The sequence below is a fragment of the Symphalangus syndactylus genome, chromosome 11 (assembly GCF_028878055.3).
Source record: "Symphalangus syndactylus isolate Jambi chromosome 11, NHGRI_mSymSyn1-v2.1_pri, whole genome shotgun sequence".
Classification (NCBI taxonomy): domain Eukaryota; kingdom Metazoa; phylum Chordata; class Mammalia; order Primates; family Hylobatidae; genus Symphalangus; species Symphalangus syndactylus.
In genome coordinates this window covers 36063346-36078669 of record NC_072433.2, presented here as the reverse complement: position 1 = coordinate 36078669, position 15324 = coordinate 36063346, and the positions used below count along the sequence as shown (strand labels likewise).

General features: G+C 50.2%; 1 protein-coding gene across 8 annotated transcripts in view; it reads left to right on the top strand.

Moving 5' to 3' along the window:
* The window catches only part of DRC7 (dynein regulatory complex subunit 7), a 36988-nt gene extending 24112 nt beyond the window's left edge, over positions 1–12876 (top strand). For 7 of the 8 annotated variants that reach the window (XM_063612676.1, XM_055298120.2, XM_055298125.1 and 4 more), the window contains 11 exons: positions 764–892; positions 4068–4140; positions 5110–5238; positions 5400–5528; positions 7022–7242; positions 8403–8618; positions 9169–9279; positions 9636–9746; positions 10726–10920; positions 12352–12491; positions 12586–12876. In XM_063612676.1, coding sequence (XP_063468746.1) covers positions 764–892; positions 4068–4140; positions 5110–5238; positions 5400–5528; positions 7022–7242; positions 8403–8618; positions 9169–9279; positions 9636–9746; positions 10726–10920; positions 12352–12491; positions 12586–12679 — 1548 coding nt within the window. In that variant the 3' untranslated portion in view covers positions 12680–12876. The remainder of the gene's footprint in view (positions 1–763; positions 893–4067; positions 4141–5109; positions 5239–5399; positions 5529–7021; positions 7243–8402; positions 8619–9168; positions 9280–9635; positions 9747–10725; positions 10921–12351; positions 12492–12585) is intronic. The other variant, XM_055298121.2, reaches the window with a different exon arrangement.
* The last annotated feature ends 2448 nt before the right edge of the window (positions 12877–15324 follow it).

Sequence of the window (15324 nt, the reverse complement as noted above, 5' to 3'; positions counted from 1 at the left end):
GTAATCCCAGCTACTCAGGAGGCTGAGGCAGGAAAATCGCTTGAACCTGGGAGGCGGAGGTTGCAGTGAGCTGAGATCACACCACTGCACTCCAGCCTGGGCAACAGAGTGAGACTCTGCCTCAAAAAAAAAAAAATTGTAGAGATGGGATCTCCCTTTGCTACCCAGGCTGGTCTTGAACTCCTGGGCTCAAGTGATCCTTCTGTGTCAGCCTCCCAAAGTGCTGGAACCACAGGCACAAGCCACCACGCCCGGCTGTCCACCTGCTTTTTATGTATAACCTCCACGTGTGCCTGCCTAGTTCCCTTGTTCCTGGCATGGGTAAAATAAACAGGAGGAAGCCTTTTTAAAAAATCTTCCCCTTCCTGGGAGTTGCTAGACCCTTCTGCCATCAAATCTTGCTGGTTTGTTTTCATTGGCTCTAAGCACTGCCCAGACGATGAGGAAAGACCTGCACATCCAGGTCTAGCCCAGGCCAGAGAGCCTCCTAGTCTTTCACAGAGGTCAACACGAGATTTCCTCACAGGGAGGCTGAATGATGGGCAGGGAGTTCTGCTCCCCCTCAGGGCCTCAGTTTCCCTGTTGGGATGAGGAGTATGGACATGGACTCTCAGAGCCACCTGGGATTGATGTTCTGCTTCTCCAAGCCCTGGGCCCAGGTCCCTTCTCTGCCCCGGAGTAGCTGTCTCCCAACTCCCCATGGAGCAGGTGGGGACTTGGCGGCTGTGGGGTACACTCAGTTGACTGCCCTCATCTCCAACAGGACTTGATCTTTGACCTGGGTGACCCTGTGAGGTGGGAGTACATGCTCCTGGGGACTGATAAGTCTCAGCTGTCCTTGACTGAAGAAGACGACAGTGGGTTAAACAATGAGGATGATGTGGAAAATCTGGTGAGTCTCAGCAGCTTGAGAGCCCAGGGAATGTGTGTGAAGGCTTCAGGGAGCCCGACAAGTGTCCCCAGCATCATGTGTGTGGCGGTGGGGGATGGCCCAAGTAGACCAGTGATGGGTTCCTCAAAGCAGGAAGGCTTGGGCAATTCCCTTATTTTTCAGATGGGCACATTGAGGCCCAGAAAGGCCAGTAACCTACCCAGGACCTCCCAGTGGGTTAGGGAAGGGACGGGACTTGAAGTCAGGTCTTCTGCCCTGCATATCGTCCACCTTGTTCAGGAGTTGCCCTGCTCCTTTGGAAAGCATGCCCCTTGCCAGCCTGGGCAACATAGTGGGACCCTGTCTCTACAAGAAAATTTAAAAGTCAGCTGGCTGTGGTGGCATGCACCTGTAGTCCCAGCTACTTGGGAGGCTGAGGCAGGAGGATCACTTGAGACTGGGAGGTCGAGGCTGCAGTGAGCCATGTTCATGCCACTGCATTCCAGCCTGGGCAACCCCACCCCACCACAAAAAATAAAAATTAAAATTAATTTAGGAAAAGAAAAAGACCCCACTCTGCAACCCCCTGGGAGTCCCAGAGCTGGCTGTTCTCAGTTCCATCCCAAGTAGCCATCATGAGCCCCATACACTGCCAGGCCTTTCTTGTCTGTTCTGTCAGTTCCTCTGAAAGTTGCTGGCCAGGGCCTTACCCACATCACCAGCCTCCCTTCTCTGAATTCAGTTTCAGCCTTTATGTGAAATGGAGGCAGAAGGATCATAGTTGTATTCATAGTAATCCTAATAGGTGCATTCATCTGGCATCACAAAGCACCACAGATGCGGTTCCTTAAACAACAGAAATTAATTTTCTTACAGTTCTGGAGGCTGGAAGTCTGAGATCAAGGTGTGGGCAGGGTTGGTTCCTTCTGAGCCCCCTGTCCTTGGCTTGTAGACGGCTGTCTTCTCCCTGTCTTCACATTGTCTTCCCTCTGTACAAATCTATGTCCTAATCTGTTCTTATAAGGACACCAGTCATATTTTTTTTTAAATTTTTTTGAGACAGGGTCTCCTCTGTTGCCCAGGCTGGAGTGCAGTGGCACGATCATAGCTCACTGCAGCCTCAAACTCTTGGGCTCAAATGATCTTTCCACTTTGGCCTCTTGAGTAGCTGGGACTACAGACACACACCACCACACCCGGCTAATTTTTGTTTTTCAGAGAGACATGGTCTTGCTATGTTACCTAGGCTGGTCTCGAACTCCTGGGCTCAAGAGATCTCCTTGCCTTGGCCTCTCAAAGTGTTGGTATTACAGTCATGAGCCACCATGCCCAACCAACACCAGTCGTATTGGATTAGGGCCCACTCTAATGAACTCATTTTACCTTAATCACCTCTTTAAAGACCCTGTCTCTAAATACAATCATTCAAACAGTAAGTGATCAAGACAACAACAACAACAACAACAAAGAAAAAATAAGAAAAATAAATAAAACAAATACAGTCACTTTCAGGGCTTAAAACTTCAACCTATGAATTTTAGGGGGACGCCATTCAGCCTGTAGCAAAAGGTAGCACTCATATGGTCCTTACTAAGCATTGGGATCTATTGTATCTGCTTAACTTGAAGTAACTCGTTTAAATCCCCACAGCCACCTGGTGAGGTGGGCACTGGTATTACCACCTGTGATTAATATTATCCCATTTTACCGATGGGAAGACTCACACACAGATGGGAAGACTCACTCACCCAAAGCAACACAGCTGCTAAGTGACAGAGCTGGGATTTGAACCTACACAGTCTGGCTCCACAGTCTGGGTTCTCAGTGGTAACTCTGTTCCACCTCCTGGGGCTGCTTGATGTGATGTGCTTGGCACAGCAGTGTAGACCGCCTGGAAAGGGTGCTAAATGTTCTCAGCGTCCTCATCTCCAGAGACTGGGGACATCTTGTGTGCAGTAAATCCGGGCATAGGCGCCCCCTGCTGGCCCTGGGGCATGGACCAGCCAGGGCCTGAGAGCCCAGCCCTGCAGGCAGCCGGTTTAGCACCCACATGGCTAATAATCAAACAGTTCCAGTCACAGAGTCCTGGTCCACCCTGGCCCAAGAGCCCTCGTTACAGCAAAGACGGACAGAGGGCAGCCCAAAGAGTCACAGGCCACTCATGGACCCCCAGGAAAAACCAGACCCCTGGTAACAGCCCACCCACCTGGCCATCTTAGAGATTTTTGACAATACTAACTGCTGACTGCTCACCCATTTTTGTCCGCTGCAAAATGTCACAGTTAGATAAGCAGGTGTCAGAGGTATGAGCAACGTTTGTGGAAAAAGTGTTTTAAGTTGAGAAAGTCTTATCCAAGTTTCTGTGATTATCTAGTTTGAGGACCATTTATCTAGATCCGGCCTTATTTCACAAATGGGGAAATTAAGGCTCAGAGAGGAAATAGGCCGGGCACGGTGGCTCATGCCTGTAATCCCAGCACTATGGGAGTCCAAGGTGGGCATATCATTTGAGGTCAGGAGTTCGAGACCAGCCTGGGCAACATGGTGAGACCCCCCCCCCCCACCCTCTCCACCCATCTCTACTAAAAATACAAAAATCAACTGGGTGTGGTAGGTGCATGCCTGTAATCCCAGCTACTCAGGAGGCTGAGGCAGGACAATCACTTGAACCTGGGAGACGGAGGTTGCAGTGAGCCAAGATCATGCCACTGCACTCCAGCCTGGGTAACAGAACAAGACTCCATCTCAAATAATAATAATAATGTCAGCCAGGCAGAGCCCCAAGGCCTTTACAGACATTATATCATTTAATTCTCCTAAAAGGTCCAGTTTACAGTTAAGAAAACTAAGGCTTAGAGCAGTTAAAGGACTTGCCCAGGACCCCTTAGCTGGTCTTGGAGAGAGGGTGGAGCTTGGGCGTCCTAACTCCAGAAACACCTCTCTAATCACAAAGGGTCTGCAGCCAGGGCAGGGGGTGCTGCTGTCCTAAGCCAGGCAGGTATAGGGAAGGGCTCCCTGCCCAGAGTTGACTCCTCCTCTTCCACATCATGGGTCATGCTCATGACCTCCAGTTCCCCTGGGGAAGCCAACAGACCACCTTGGCTTGGCTCTGCAGGCAGAGACAGAGCTTTGATCATAACTTCTGCCTCAAGGCCCTGACCAGCACCACCTCCCCCACCCCCTTCTCTCCCATCAGGACAAGGAGGATGAGGATAAGAGCTTCGACATGCCCCACTCGTGGGTGGAGCAGATTGAGATCTCCCCAGAAGGTATTTTCTATTTGTGTGTTCACTTATCCTTTCCAGAGCCAGTTCCTGGGCCTCCAGAGAGGTCTGCAGCAACGAGGTGGGGGGGACATAGCAGGGAATGCCGTGCCCCACATTTCCACCCTTCTCACCTTCAGCTGCACCCTCCGTCCCTCCCTCCCTCCTCCCTGCCTGCCACACACAGCTCTGACCCTGAGGGCCTGACAGCAGTCTGGCACACAGGGCAATGCAGCTCAGTGAGCATGTGTGGGATGATGGCGTGTGGGCGGCAGCAAGGCCTGGGAACCCAGCCGGTTCCCCTCTCACACTCTTCTACCCAGAAGAGGCCATGGGCAGTGCCCAGATGGTGCAGGGGGTCTCAGGACTGGAGAGGGGCAGGTAGAGAAGGCAGGAGGGCATTGACTGTCATGCTCCATGTCAATATCGGCTGGTGCCCACCTAGGGAGCACCCAGGCCTATGGGGAGGGCATGGGCCATTTCATCAGGGTGGGAAGTGCCAGAGAGGGTGTCATGGGAACCCAGAGGAGGCGCATCCAGCCCAGCACTGGAGCTAGGGCCTGGGGATAGATGAGCACAAAGGGGTACCAGAAGTAGGCTAGGGGTCACCTCGGCTAAGTTTTGAAGGATCTGAAGGAGTCAGTCCAACAAGGGGAGGAGGGGATGATGGTGTTTCTGGCAGAGACTTGTACAAGCAAAGGCCTGGCAGTGTGAGAGTGTGGTTGGCTGCGGGGCAGACCCTCTGATGGGGCTCAAATCCCATTCTTGGGTGGATCTGTGCTTCTGCCTGGCCTGAGAACCCCTCTGGGGCTGGAGCCACCCCTGGTGATTATTCTCGGCCTCCCTGGATTGGGCCTGGGGCTGGAGGAGTTCAGTACACAGAGAACGGGCAGTGGATGGATGAGTGGCTGGGCAGGGCTGGCCCTCCCTTCTCCCAAACTAGAAAGGAGAGACCCCAGCTGACTGTGTCCACAGCATTTGAGACCCGCTGCCCGAATGGGAAAAAGGTGATTCAGTACAAGAGGGCAAAGCTGGAGAAGTGGGCCCCATACCTCAACAGCGATGGCCTTGTGAGCCGCCTCACCACCTACGAGGACCTGGAGTGTAAGGGGGATTGCTCTGGCCATGGGTCCACGCCAGCCCAGGGGCAGGGGCGGCTTCTACTCTCTCTGGGGGCATTGCTGGCCTCTGTGTGCCTGGAATAAGGGGGGGTTGAAGGCTAGGGGAGCTGGCTTGGCTGCAGCAAGTGTCCATCGGCCCCACAGGTACCAATATTTTGGAGATAAAGGAGTGGTACCAGAACCGGGAGGACATGCTGGAGCTGAAACACATAAACAAGACCACAGACCTGAAGATAGACTACTTCAAGCCCGGCCACCCCCAGGCTCTGCGTGGTACGTGGCTCCCCTTTCCTGGGCCGGCCAGGAGCCTGGGGTAGAGGCCTCACACACCCTGTGGCAGGTGGTATGTGGTGGGAGGAACCAGCATACATATTACACAGAGCTTCTTGGGCAGCAAGCAGTAGAAGCTGCCCTGCCTCCCTCAGCAAACCCGATGTATGGGAGGTCAGGGAAAGCTCAGAAATTCTAAGGAAACATGACAAATGCTCCTCCAGGAAAGCTAAAGGGGGTGCCACATACTCGTTCTGTGGTTGGAATCAGGCCAGAACCTCACCAGGAGGTCACACGGTAGAAGCCACATTTAAAGGAGGCAGTGCTGGACACAGGGGCTCACACCTGCAATCTAAGCACTTTGGGAGGCCAACTTGGGCAGTTGAGCCCAGGGGTTCAAGACCAGCCTGGGCCATATGGTGAAACCCCATCTCTACAAAAAATACAAAAATTAGCCAGGCATGGTGGCACGTGCTTGTAATCCCAGCTACTCAGGCAAGTGAGGGAGGAGAATCACTTGCACCTAGGAGGTTGAGGCTGCAGTAAGCCGAGATTATGCCACTGCACTCCAGCCTGGGTGACAGAGATCCTGTCTCAAGGAAAAAAAAAAAAAAAAAAAAAAAAATCCTGACCAAGAAATTTACAAAAGAAAAGCATAGGAGTAATATACATTTTTTTAAATGATCAACCTCATTTAGAAGTTGATATTAAAAAAAAAAAGAAACTAATAAGGTCCCTAACCACTAAAGGACCATCTTATAACCCCCATGTTGGCAAAGATGAAAAAAATGGTCCTACTGGGTATGAACAAGTATGGGGGCAACAGTCACTCTGTGTCACTGTTGATGGGACAGCACATTGGAACTTTTCTGGAGGACAGTTGGGCAAAATATTGATAATGACCATAAAACATGTATACTTTTGGCTGGGCACAGTGGCTCACACCTATAATCCCAGCACTTTGGGTGGATAACCTGAGGTCAGGAGTTTGAGACCAGCCTGACCAACATGGTGAAACCTCGTTTCTACTAAAAATACAAAAATTAGCCAGGTGTGGTGGCAGGTGCCTGTAGTCCCAGTTATTCAGGAGGCGGAGACAGGAGAGTCACTTGAACCCAGGTGGTGGAGATTGCAGTGAGCTGAGATTGCACCACTGCACTCCAGCCTGGGTGACAGAGCGAGGCTCCGTCTCAAAAAAAAAAAAAAAAAAAAGTACACTTTTGGACCCAGCAATTCCACTGCTGAGAATTTATTCTTAGCAAATAATGGACAAGAACAAAAAATGCACGATGCAGATGTTCATCATGGTGTTGGTAATAATCAGAAAAGTTGTACACAACCTAAACACCCAGCAATAGGGGACTGGTTCCATAGCTAACCTCATCCATAATGTGGGTCTGTCTTCTCCCTGGGCCTGGGGTTGGGCCATCAAGCCAGCAGCCATACTTCCTAGTGCTCATGAAGCTGTCTCCTCCCACCTCCCGCTCCCCACCCAGTGCACTCGTACAAGTCCATGCAACCTGAGATGCACCGTGTCATTGAGTTTTATGAAACAGCCCGTGTGGATGGCCTGATAAAGCGGGAGGAGACACCCAGGAAAATGACAGAGTACTATCAAGGACGCCCAGACTTCCTCTCCTACCGCCATGCCAACTTCGGACCCCGAGTCAAGAAGCTCGCTCTGCGGAGTGCAGAGTCAAACCCCCGGCCCATTGTGGTAAGAGCTCGCCGGGGCTGCGGACAGGTCGCCCTCCTTCTCTGGCAGCTGATGTCACCTCTGAATGGTGAGAGCCCTGGCTCTGGGATGGCATTAAGGCGTGAGACATATCTAAGGGCACCAATGATGAACCAAGCATTTTACCAAATGTATTAGTCTATTCTCATGCTGCTATGAAGAAATACGTGAGACTGGGTAATTTATAAAGAAAAGAAGTTTCATTGACTCGTAGTTCCGCATGGCTGGGGAGCCCTTAGGAAACTTAGAATCATGGCAGAAGGGTCCTTTTCACTAGAATCAGGGCAGCAGGAGACAGAATAAGTGCTGAGCAAAGGGGAAGCCTCTTATAAAACCATCAGATATCGGGAGAACTCACTCACTATCACGAGAATAGCATGGGGAAACCACCTCCATGATTCAATTATCTCTACCTGGTCCCGCCCTTGACATATGGGGATTACAGTTCAAGGTGAGATTTGGGTGGGGGGACACGAAGCCAAACCATATCACCAAATGTGCCATCCTGGGGTTGTCTGGTGCTAGATTGTGCCCTCAACCATGGGGCCAAGGATGTGTTACTTCCTTATTGTTATACAAAAATACACACTCATGACTAAACATTTGGAAAATATGTAAAAATGTAGAGAAAAGCAAAAATATCTCAGAATGGCATCTCTCATATATTACCACGGATTATAGGTTTGGTTTTGAGAGTTTTTTCTAATGTAATTGAGATCAGGACCCGGGGATTAGAGTCCCTGTATTACCCACTTAACATGAAATTGTGCATTTTCCCCTCCATGTCATTACAAATTAGTTGGCAACTGTGTGTAATGGCAGCATGCCAAAGAAGCCCTTTCTAGCAGTTAGGGATGTCTAGCAATGGAGTAGGCTGCCTGGAGAGGTGGTGAGCTCCCCATCTCTTGAGGTAGGCAAGCAGAGTCTTGAAGGAGCTGAAGAGGGGCCCAGCACCATACGGGACTGGAGTGGCCTGGCCCTGAGAACCCACGAAATCCATTGTCTGGCTAGGAGAGGCTATTCCATGTGAATCGCCAAACGACCCCAGACTCCAGTGTCCTGAACGTCCGTTGCTCCTGCCTGCGGGCGTGCACAGAAATCTCCTCTCACACCCTCATCCTTTGCATGTTCTGGCCTCCCAGAAAATCACAGAGCGGTTCTTCCGCAACCCAGTGAAGCCCGCAGAGGAGGATGTGGCAGAGCGCGTGTTTCTGGTCGCGGAGGAGCGCATCCAGCTGCGCTACCACTGCCGCGAGGACCACATCACGGCCTCCAAGCGCGAGTTCCTGCGGCGCACCCAGGTGGACAGCAAGGGCAACAAGATCATCATGACGCCCGACATGTGCATCAGCTTCGAGGTGGGCCTGGGCCCCATGGCGGGCAGGGGTCGGGTGCAGGAGGAACCGGGGCTCTCTGTCTTATTCCAGCAACTTGGGAGAACCAGGATGGGCGCTGGTGAATCCCGGCCAGGAAATTCATCTTTGCTCCTTGGGAAAACCAAAAGTTCCCCATCTGGGGACCCTTCTCTTTGAGCTCCTCTGAAAATCTTCCTTTTCCACCAAAAAAGAGAACTCAGCAGGCTAAGACGACTCTGCACTCCTGGTCAGGGCAAACCTCAGATCCTAGGGAGGCTCTATGGGAGGGGAAGAGTCTCACTACCTCTGAGGGGCCTAGCCTTCCTAGTCAAACCCTCACTCTTCTGGCACAGTCCCCAGCTTTTCTGAGTCTTCAGTTCCTCTTTTATTATTATCTGTATTTTTATAAGTGAGAAAATTAAGGCTCAGAGAGGTATAGCAACTCACTCGAGGTCACACAGCTAGAAAGTGGCAGGGGTAGATTTGAAACCAGGTGGTCCTATGCCCCGATCATGGCAGCCTCTCTGTGTTACTGAGGTGGTTGTTGTCCCAGGTGGAGCCCATGGAGCACACCAAGAAGCTGCTCTACCAGTACGAGACCATGATGCACCTGAAGAGGGAGGAGAAGCTGTCCAGACATCAGGTCTGGGAGTCAGAGCTGGAGGTAGGGTCCTATGGGAGAGCAAGCAGATGGGCGGTATCTTTGTTTTTGAGATAGGGTTTCCCTCTATAACCCAGGCTGGAATGCAGTGGCACAAGTATGGCTCTACATCCCGGGCTCAGGTGGTCCTCCCACCTCATCCTCCCAGGTAACTGGGACCACTAGTGCACACCACCATGCCCGGCTAATTTCTTGTTTTTGTGTTTGTTTTTTAACAGATGGGGTTTTTCCATTTTGCCCAGGCTGGTCTCAAACTCCTGAACTCATGCAATCTGCCCTCCTTGGCTTCCCAAAGTGCTGGGGTTACAGGAGTGGAGGGGGGGTGTCTTCATCACGCCCTCCAACACTTCTCATTTCAGGTGCTGGAGATTCTGAAGCTTCGAGAGGAAGAGGAGGCGGCACACACACTGACCATCTCCATCTATGACACCAAGCGGAATGAGAAGAGCAAGGAATATCGGGAGGCCATGGTCAGTCCCAATCCCTTCTCTAGGCCCCAGCTTTTCCTAGATCCCCCTGGCCTCCAGGGTGGTGGGGACCATGAGAGATTCTGCTGAGAAACCCTCTGTGGGGGATACGGTTATTGATACCACGCGGTCATCCTTGCTGCTGAGCTGACCATTTCTATGGTTCATCCCAAAGAGTACTTGGGATTTGGGCAAGGTTCCCCCCCATCCCCAGGGGCTGTAGCCAAGCCAAGGCCTGTGGTTGGGAAAAGAATTAAAATTATGTGCCCACCTCTACTCAGGGCTCCCACTGAGGTTGCACCCTGGGCCAGTGGCCCCAGTGAGTTACCTCTGGCTCCAGGCCTGAGCTCTCCTGCTCTCCAGCACAGGGACGGCATTCAGGTTACACCCTCAGGTTGCAAGGCCCCACCTGGTTTTCAGGGCTGGCTTCTGAATCCCTTTCACCAACCAAGTTGAGATTCCTAAAAACAGTTTGGGGGTCATGAGACAGGACGGGCATCAGATGACTGTTCTCAGATCCCAGGGGAGGGTGTCAGCCCCCACATCTCCAACTTCACTGCCCTCTGTCTGCAGATGGAGGACACAGGCCCCAGGGTGGAAAAGAAAAGTGAAGGGAGTTACTGGCAGTTTTTAACTAACATCATTAATAACCACTACCATTGACTGAATAAGCATCTACTATGGATTGTCAGGCATCAGGCTGCATGCTTTACAGACATGATCCTGTCAGATCCTCAGAGAAGGAAACCAAAACTCAGGTAGTGAGACACAAATTCATGTAAGAAAAAAAGAGTTGGCTGTCACCAGCAAACACAGGTCTAGAGACCAGCATGCAGGCCCTTCTAAGACCCGTCTTGGAGGCACCATGCACTGGGACCTGGCTGTGAGGTCTGGCTTTGTGCTGGCACACTGCTGATGCAGAGCTGGTGGAGAGGTCTCTGCAGTTCCTGCTGATCTAGCTGACTGCCCCTCACCTTTACAGGAGCGAGTGATGCATGAAGAACACCTGAGGCAGGTGGAGACCCAGCTGGACTACCTGGCCCCATTCCTGGCCCAGCTCCCGCCAGGAGAGAAATTAACACGCTGGCAGGCGGTGCGCCTCAAGGATGAGTGCCTCAGTGACTTCAAGCAGCGGCTCATCAACAAGGCCAACCTCATCCAGGCCCGCTTTGAGAAGGTGCCGCCAGGGCCTTTGTTGGGGAGGGGATCTCAGCATCTGCATCCAGAAAATGGGCCCAGGGCTGTCTGCCCACCACCTCACAGGCTTGTGAGGGCCTGATGAGGGGAATTAATATATCAATGCTTGGGGTTTCCAAATGACTGAGTTGTTCCTCCTCACACTTGTTTATTGAATAGACGAATGGATAGGGGGATGGACGGGTGTAGGTATGGATAGGTGGGTGAGTGGGTGGATAGATGGATGGACGGACGGATGGATGGATGGATGGGTGGATGAATGGATGGGTAGATAGATGGATGAATAGGTAGATAGATGGGTGGGTGGATTGATAGGTAGATAGAGGGATGGGTGGGTGCATGAATAGATGGGTGGGTGGATGGGTGGATAAATGGATGGATGGATAGATGGATGGGAGGATGAATGGATGGGTGAGTAGATAGATAGGTGTATGGGTATATGTATGGATAGGTGGGTGGATGAGTGAGTGAGTGAGTGAGTGGATGGATGAGTGGGTAGGTGGATGGATGAGTGGGTGGGTGGATGGATGAGTGGGTGGGTAGATGGATTAATGGATGGATGGGTGGATGGATGAATGGATGAGTGAGTGAGTGGGTGGATGGATGGATGAGTGAGTGGATGGATGGATGGGTGGATGAGTGAGTGAGTGGGCAGATGGATGAGTGGGTGAGTGGATGGATGAGTGGGCGGGTGGATGGATGAATGGATGGATGGATGGATAGATGGATGGATGGGTGGGTGGATGAGTGGGTGGGTGGATGGATGAGTGGGTGGGTGGATGGGTGGGTGGATGGATGGATGGATGGATGGATGGATGGATGGATGGATGGATGGGCGAGTGGATAGATGGACAGTTGGATGGATGAGTGGAAGGACAGATGGACAGATGGATGGGCAGGGATGGGTTGAGGGATGGGCAGAGGAATAGATGGGCAGATGGCTGGGCAGACAGAGAAATGGTACATTATAACAACTCCTAGTCCTTGACCCATTTTTGTTGGTCAGGCACACACCATGTAGTTCCCGTGCACTACTAAGATTATGTCACTTAATCTTCACAAGGAGCTCTACAAGGAGAGGGGGGAGTACAATGACCCTCATTTTGTAGACAAGAAATTGCAGGTTCTGAAAATGCCAGTAACTTGTCCAGAGCCACATGGCTCTCTCAGTCTTGCCCCCTGCTCTGACCTCATGGACATGACATCCCTATAAACATGACCCCACTGGCTCCCACCCAAGATATTTTGTGGCCCCTGCCTCTGTGGCAGGTGTGGATAGGTGGCTTGTGTGGGTGGGGACAGCGGGGCCAACAGTCATGGTGCTGTCTAGTGACCAATGGGATTGCAGCCTGCAGCCTGGGTGAAGGTCAGCCTTGTCAGCCCTCCTTCTCTGTCCTCCCTATGACCACAGGAGACCCAGGAGCTGCAAAAGAAGCAGCAGTGGTACCAGGAGAACCAGTTGACGCTGACACCCGAGGATGAAGACCTGTACCTGAGTTACTGCTCTCAGGCCATGTTCCGCATCCGCATCCTGGAGCAGCGCCTCAATCGGTGAGCAGGCAGGGCAGGTGGAGAGAACCCACTGGGAGGCTGGACCACCAGCTTTGTAACCCCTCACCCTCTTTCCTTGCCCCTCTGACTTCAGACACAAGGAACTGGCCCCACTGAAGTACCTGGCTCTGGAGGAAAAGCTCTACAAGGACCCACGCCTGGGGGAGCTCCAGAAAATATTCGCTTGATGTCCCTCCTGGGGCCTCAGCCAGAGCTGCCAGAGAAAGGAAACCTCTTCCCACAGCCTGGCTCCTGTGTTCCCTCTACCCAGCCAATGCCTGTTTACACAGACACCTGGCTTCACTGCCAGCCCACCTCCCCTACAGCCCTGTTTTTTCCTGCTTCTCATGATTTTCTTGTAAATAAACACACTCTTAATTTGCCATTTGTGCCTCGCACTTCACAAGCTCCAGCAGCAGACTTTCTCTTCTTCTGTTATCTATAGCCTAGGACCACCCCCTTCCTCCCCTTGGCCTGTCATTTTCTTCCTGTCCTTCTCTCCGTTGGAATGTCAGGTCTTCACAGCACCTCTGCAGATGGTCCCACAGCCATCTGCAAACAACTGGTTAGATCTCAATGTGACTAGGGTGGCCCACCTCACCAAGTGGGATGGGGAAAGCTAAGATGCATGCCCCAGAATTTGAGGACTGAATCCCAGCTCCTTTTCTTACCAGATACCACTTACTCATCTGTGGAATGGGGTAGCATTGTTGTGTTAAATAAAACTTATGGCCAGGTGTGGTGGCTCACACCTGTAAGTAATCCCAACATTTAGGGAGGCTGACGCAGGAGGATCGCTTGAGCCCAGGAGTTTGAGACCAGCCTGGGCAACATAGTAAGACCCTATCTCTAAAAAAAAAAAAAGAAAGAAAAAAGAGCCAGGCATGGTGGCATGAGCCTGTAGTCCCAGCTACTCAGGAGACTGAGGTAGGAGGATCACTTTCACCTAGGAAGTCAAGGCTGCAGTGAGCCATGATTGCACCACTGCACTTCAGCCTGAGCAACAGAGCAAAACCTTGTCTCAGAAAAAAAAAAAAAAAAGACATAAATTATAAAGCAGGGAGGCTGGGAATGGTACATAGAAAGCAGTCATTAAATGCTAGCTTAAAAAATAGCCAAAAAGCACATGAAATGGTTGTCAAATTCATGAGTCATCTGGGAAATGAAATGTCACAACACCCTCCGGTATGAAAAAAATAAAAAGTACTAGTGATAAGAGAAACAACTGGAACTCCCAAATAGTCTTCCTAGTGAAAGTATAAATCAGTACAACCATTTTGGAAAACTGCTTGGCATTATCTATTAAAGCTAAACTAAAGCCCAACAATTCTACTCTTAGGTTCTACTCCAATCCATCATTCATCAAGGAAGAATGATGAATAACTCAACAGAAATGTAGATAGATAGCTATCTGCCAAAAGGCATGTGCTATAACTTTCATAGCAGCGTTATTGATAATAGCACCATACTTGGAAGTTACCCAAATGCCCATCAAGAGCAGAATGGATACATAAGTTGTGGTCTTCAGATATTTTGGGTTGTCTTTAACTGCTTAGGGAGAACTGCTTAGGGAGAATGCTACTGGCATCTAGTGCATACAGGCCAGGGATGCTGCTAAACATTCTATAATGCCCAGAACAGCCCCCCACAGCAAATAATTATCTAGCTCTAAATGCCAATAATATTGAGGTTATAAAGTATATTAGTCTGTTTTCACACTGCTGATTAAGACATACTCAAGACTGGGTAATTTGTAAAGAAAAATAGGTTTAATGGACTCACAGCTCCACATGGCTGGGGAGGCCTCACAATCATGGCAGAAGGCAAAAGGCACATCTTACATGGTGGCAGACAAGAGAGAATGAGAACCAAGCAAAAAGGAAAATCCCTTATAAAATCATCAGATCTCATGAGACTAATTCACTACCATGAGAACAGTATGGGGGAAACCCCTCCCATGATTCAATTATCTCCCACTGGGTCCTTCCCACAATATGTGGGAATTATGGGAGCTACAATTCACAAGATGAGATTTGGGTGGGGATACAGCCAAACCATATCATACAGCAATGAAAATGAATGAACTGCAACACAACTATATGGAATGATATGGTCAAACTGCCTAAGTATAATGTCAAAAGATTCAAGACACAAAAGTACATACTGTATGATTCCATTTATGGAAAGAACAAAAATAAGCAAAATTAATTGGTGATATTAGAAGTCAGGACAACCATCACTCTTGGAGTGTGAGGGTTAGTGAATGGATGTGAGCATGGAGCCCCGGGAGGGGATTCTGGTTTCTGGTCATGTTCTGCTTTTTGACCTAGGTGTGTTCAGTTTGTAAAAATTCATCAAGCTTGTGCACTTACAATGTGTCTTCTGGAGTATTTTTAAGTGCTTGTTGTCATGAATCTAATCAAGCCTTTAGCCCTAACTTAAGAAATTCAAGGGAAGAAATGCATTTAAGAAGAACTTCCATCTAACAAGATCTTCAGGAAATTCAGGTAAATGATACTAAAAGGAAACACTCCTAACGTGGGACAATCTAGGTAAATGGCCTGATCTCTTCAAAAGATCGATGTCATAAAAATAAAAGGTTGGGGACAGAAATGGAAAGAACTTAAGAGTCAAGTGTGGTGAATACTGATTGGTTCTTAGTTAGAAAAAAAGTCCTAAAAGGTTTTTGGGATGACTGGGGACATATGAATATGGACTGGTTGTTAGAGAATTAAATTTTCTTAGCAGTGGTGATAACAATGGTTATTGTAGAATGAGGGCATTATTTTTATTTTTATTTTTTGAAATGGATCTCACTCTGTCGCCTAGGCTG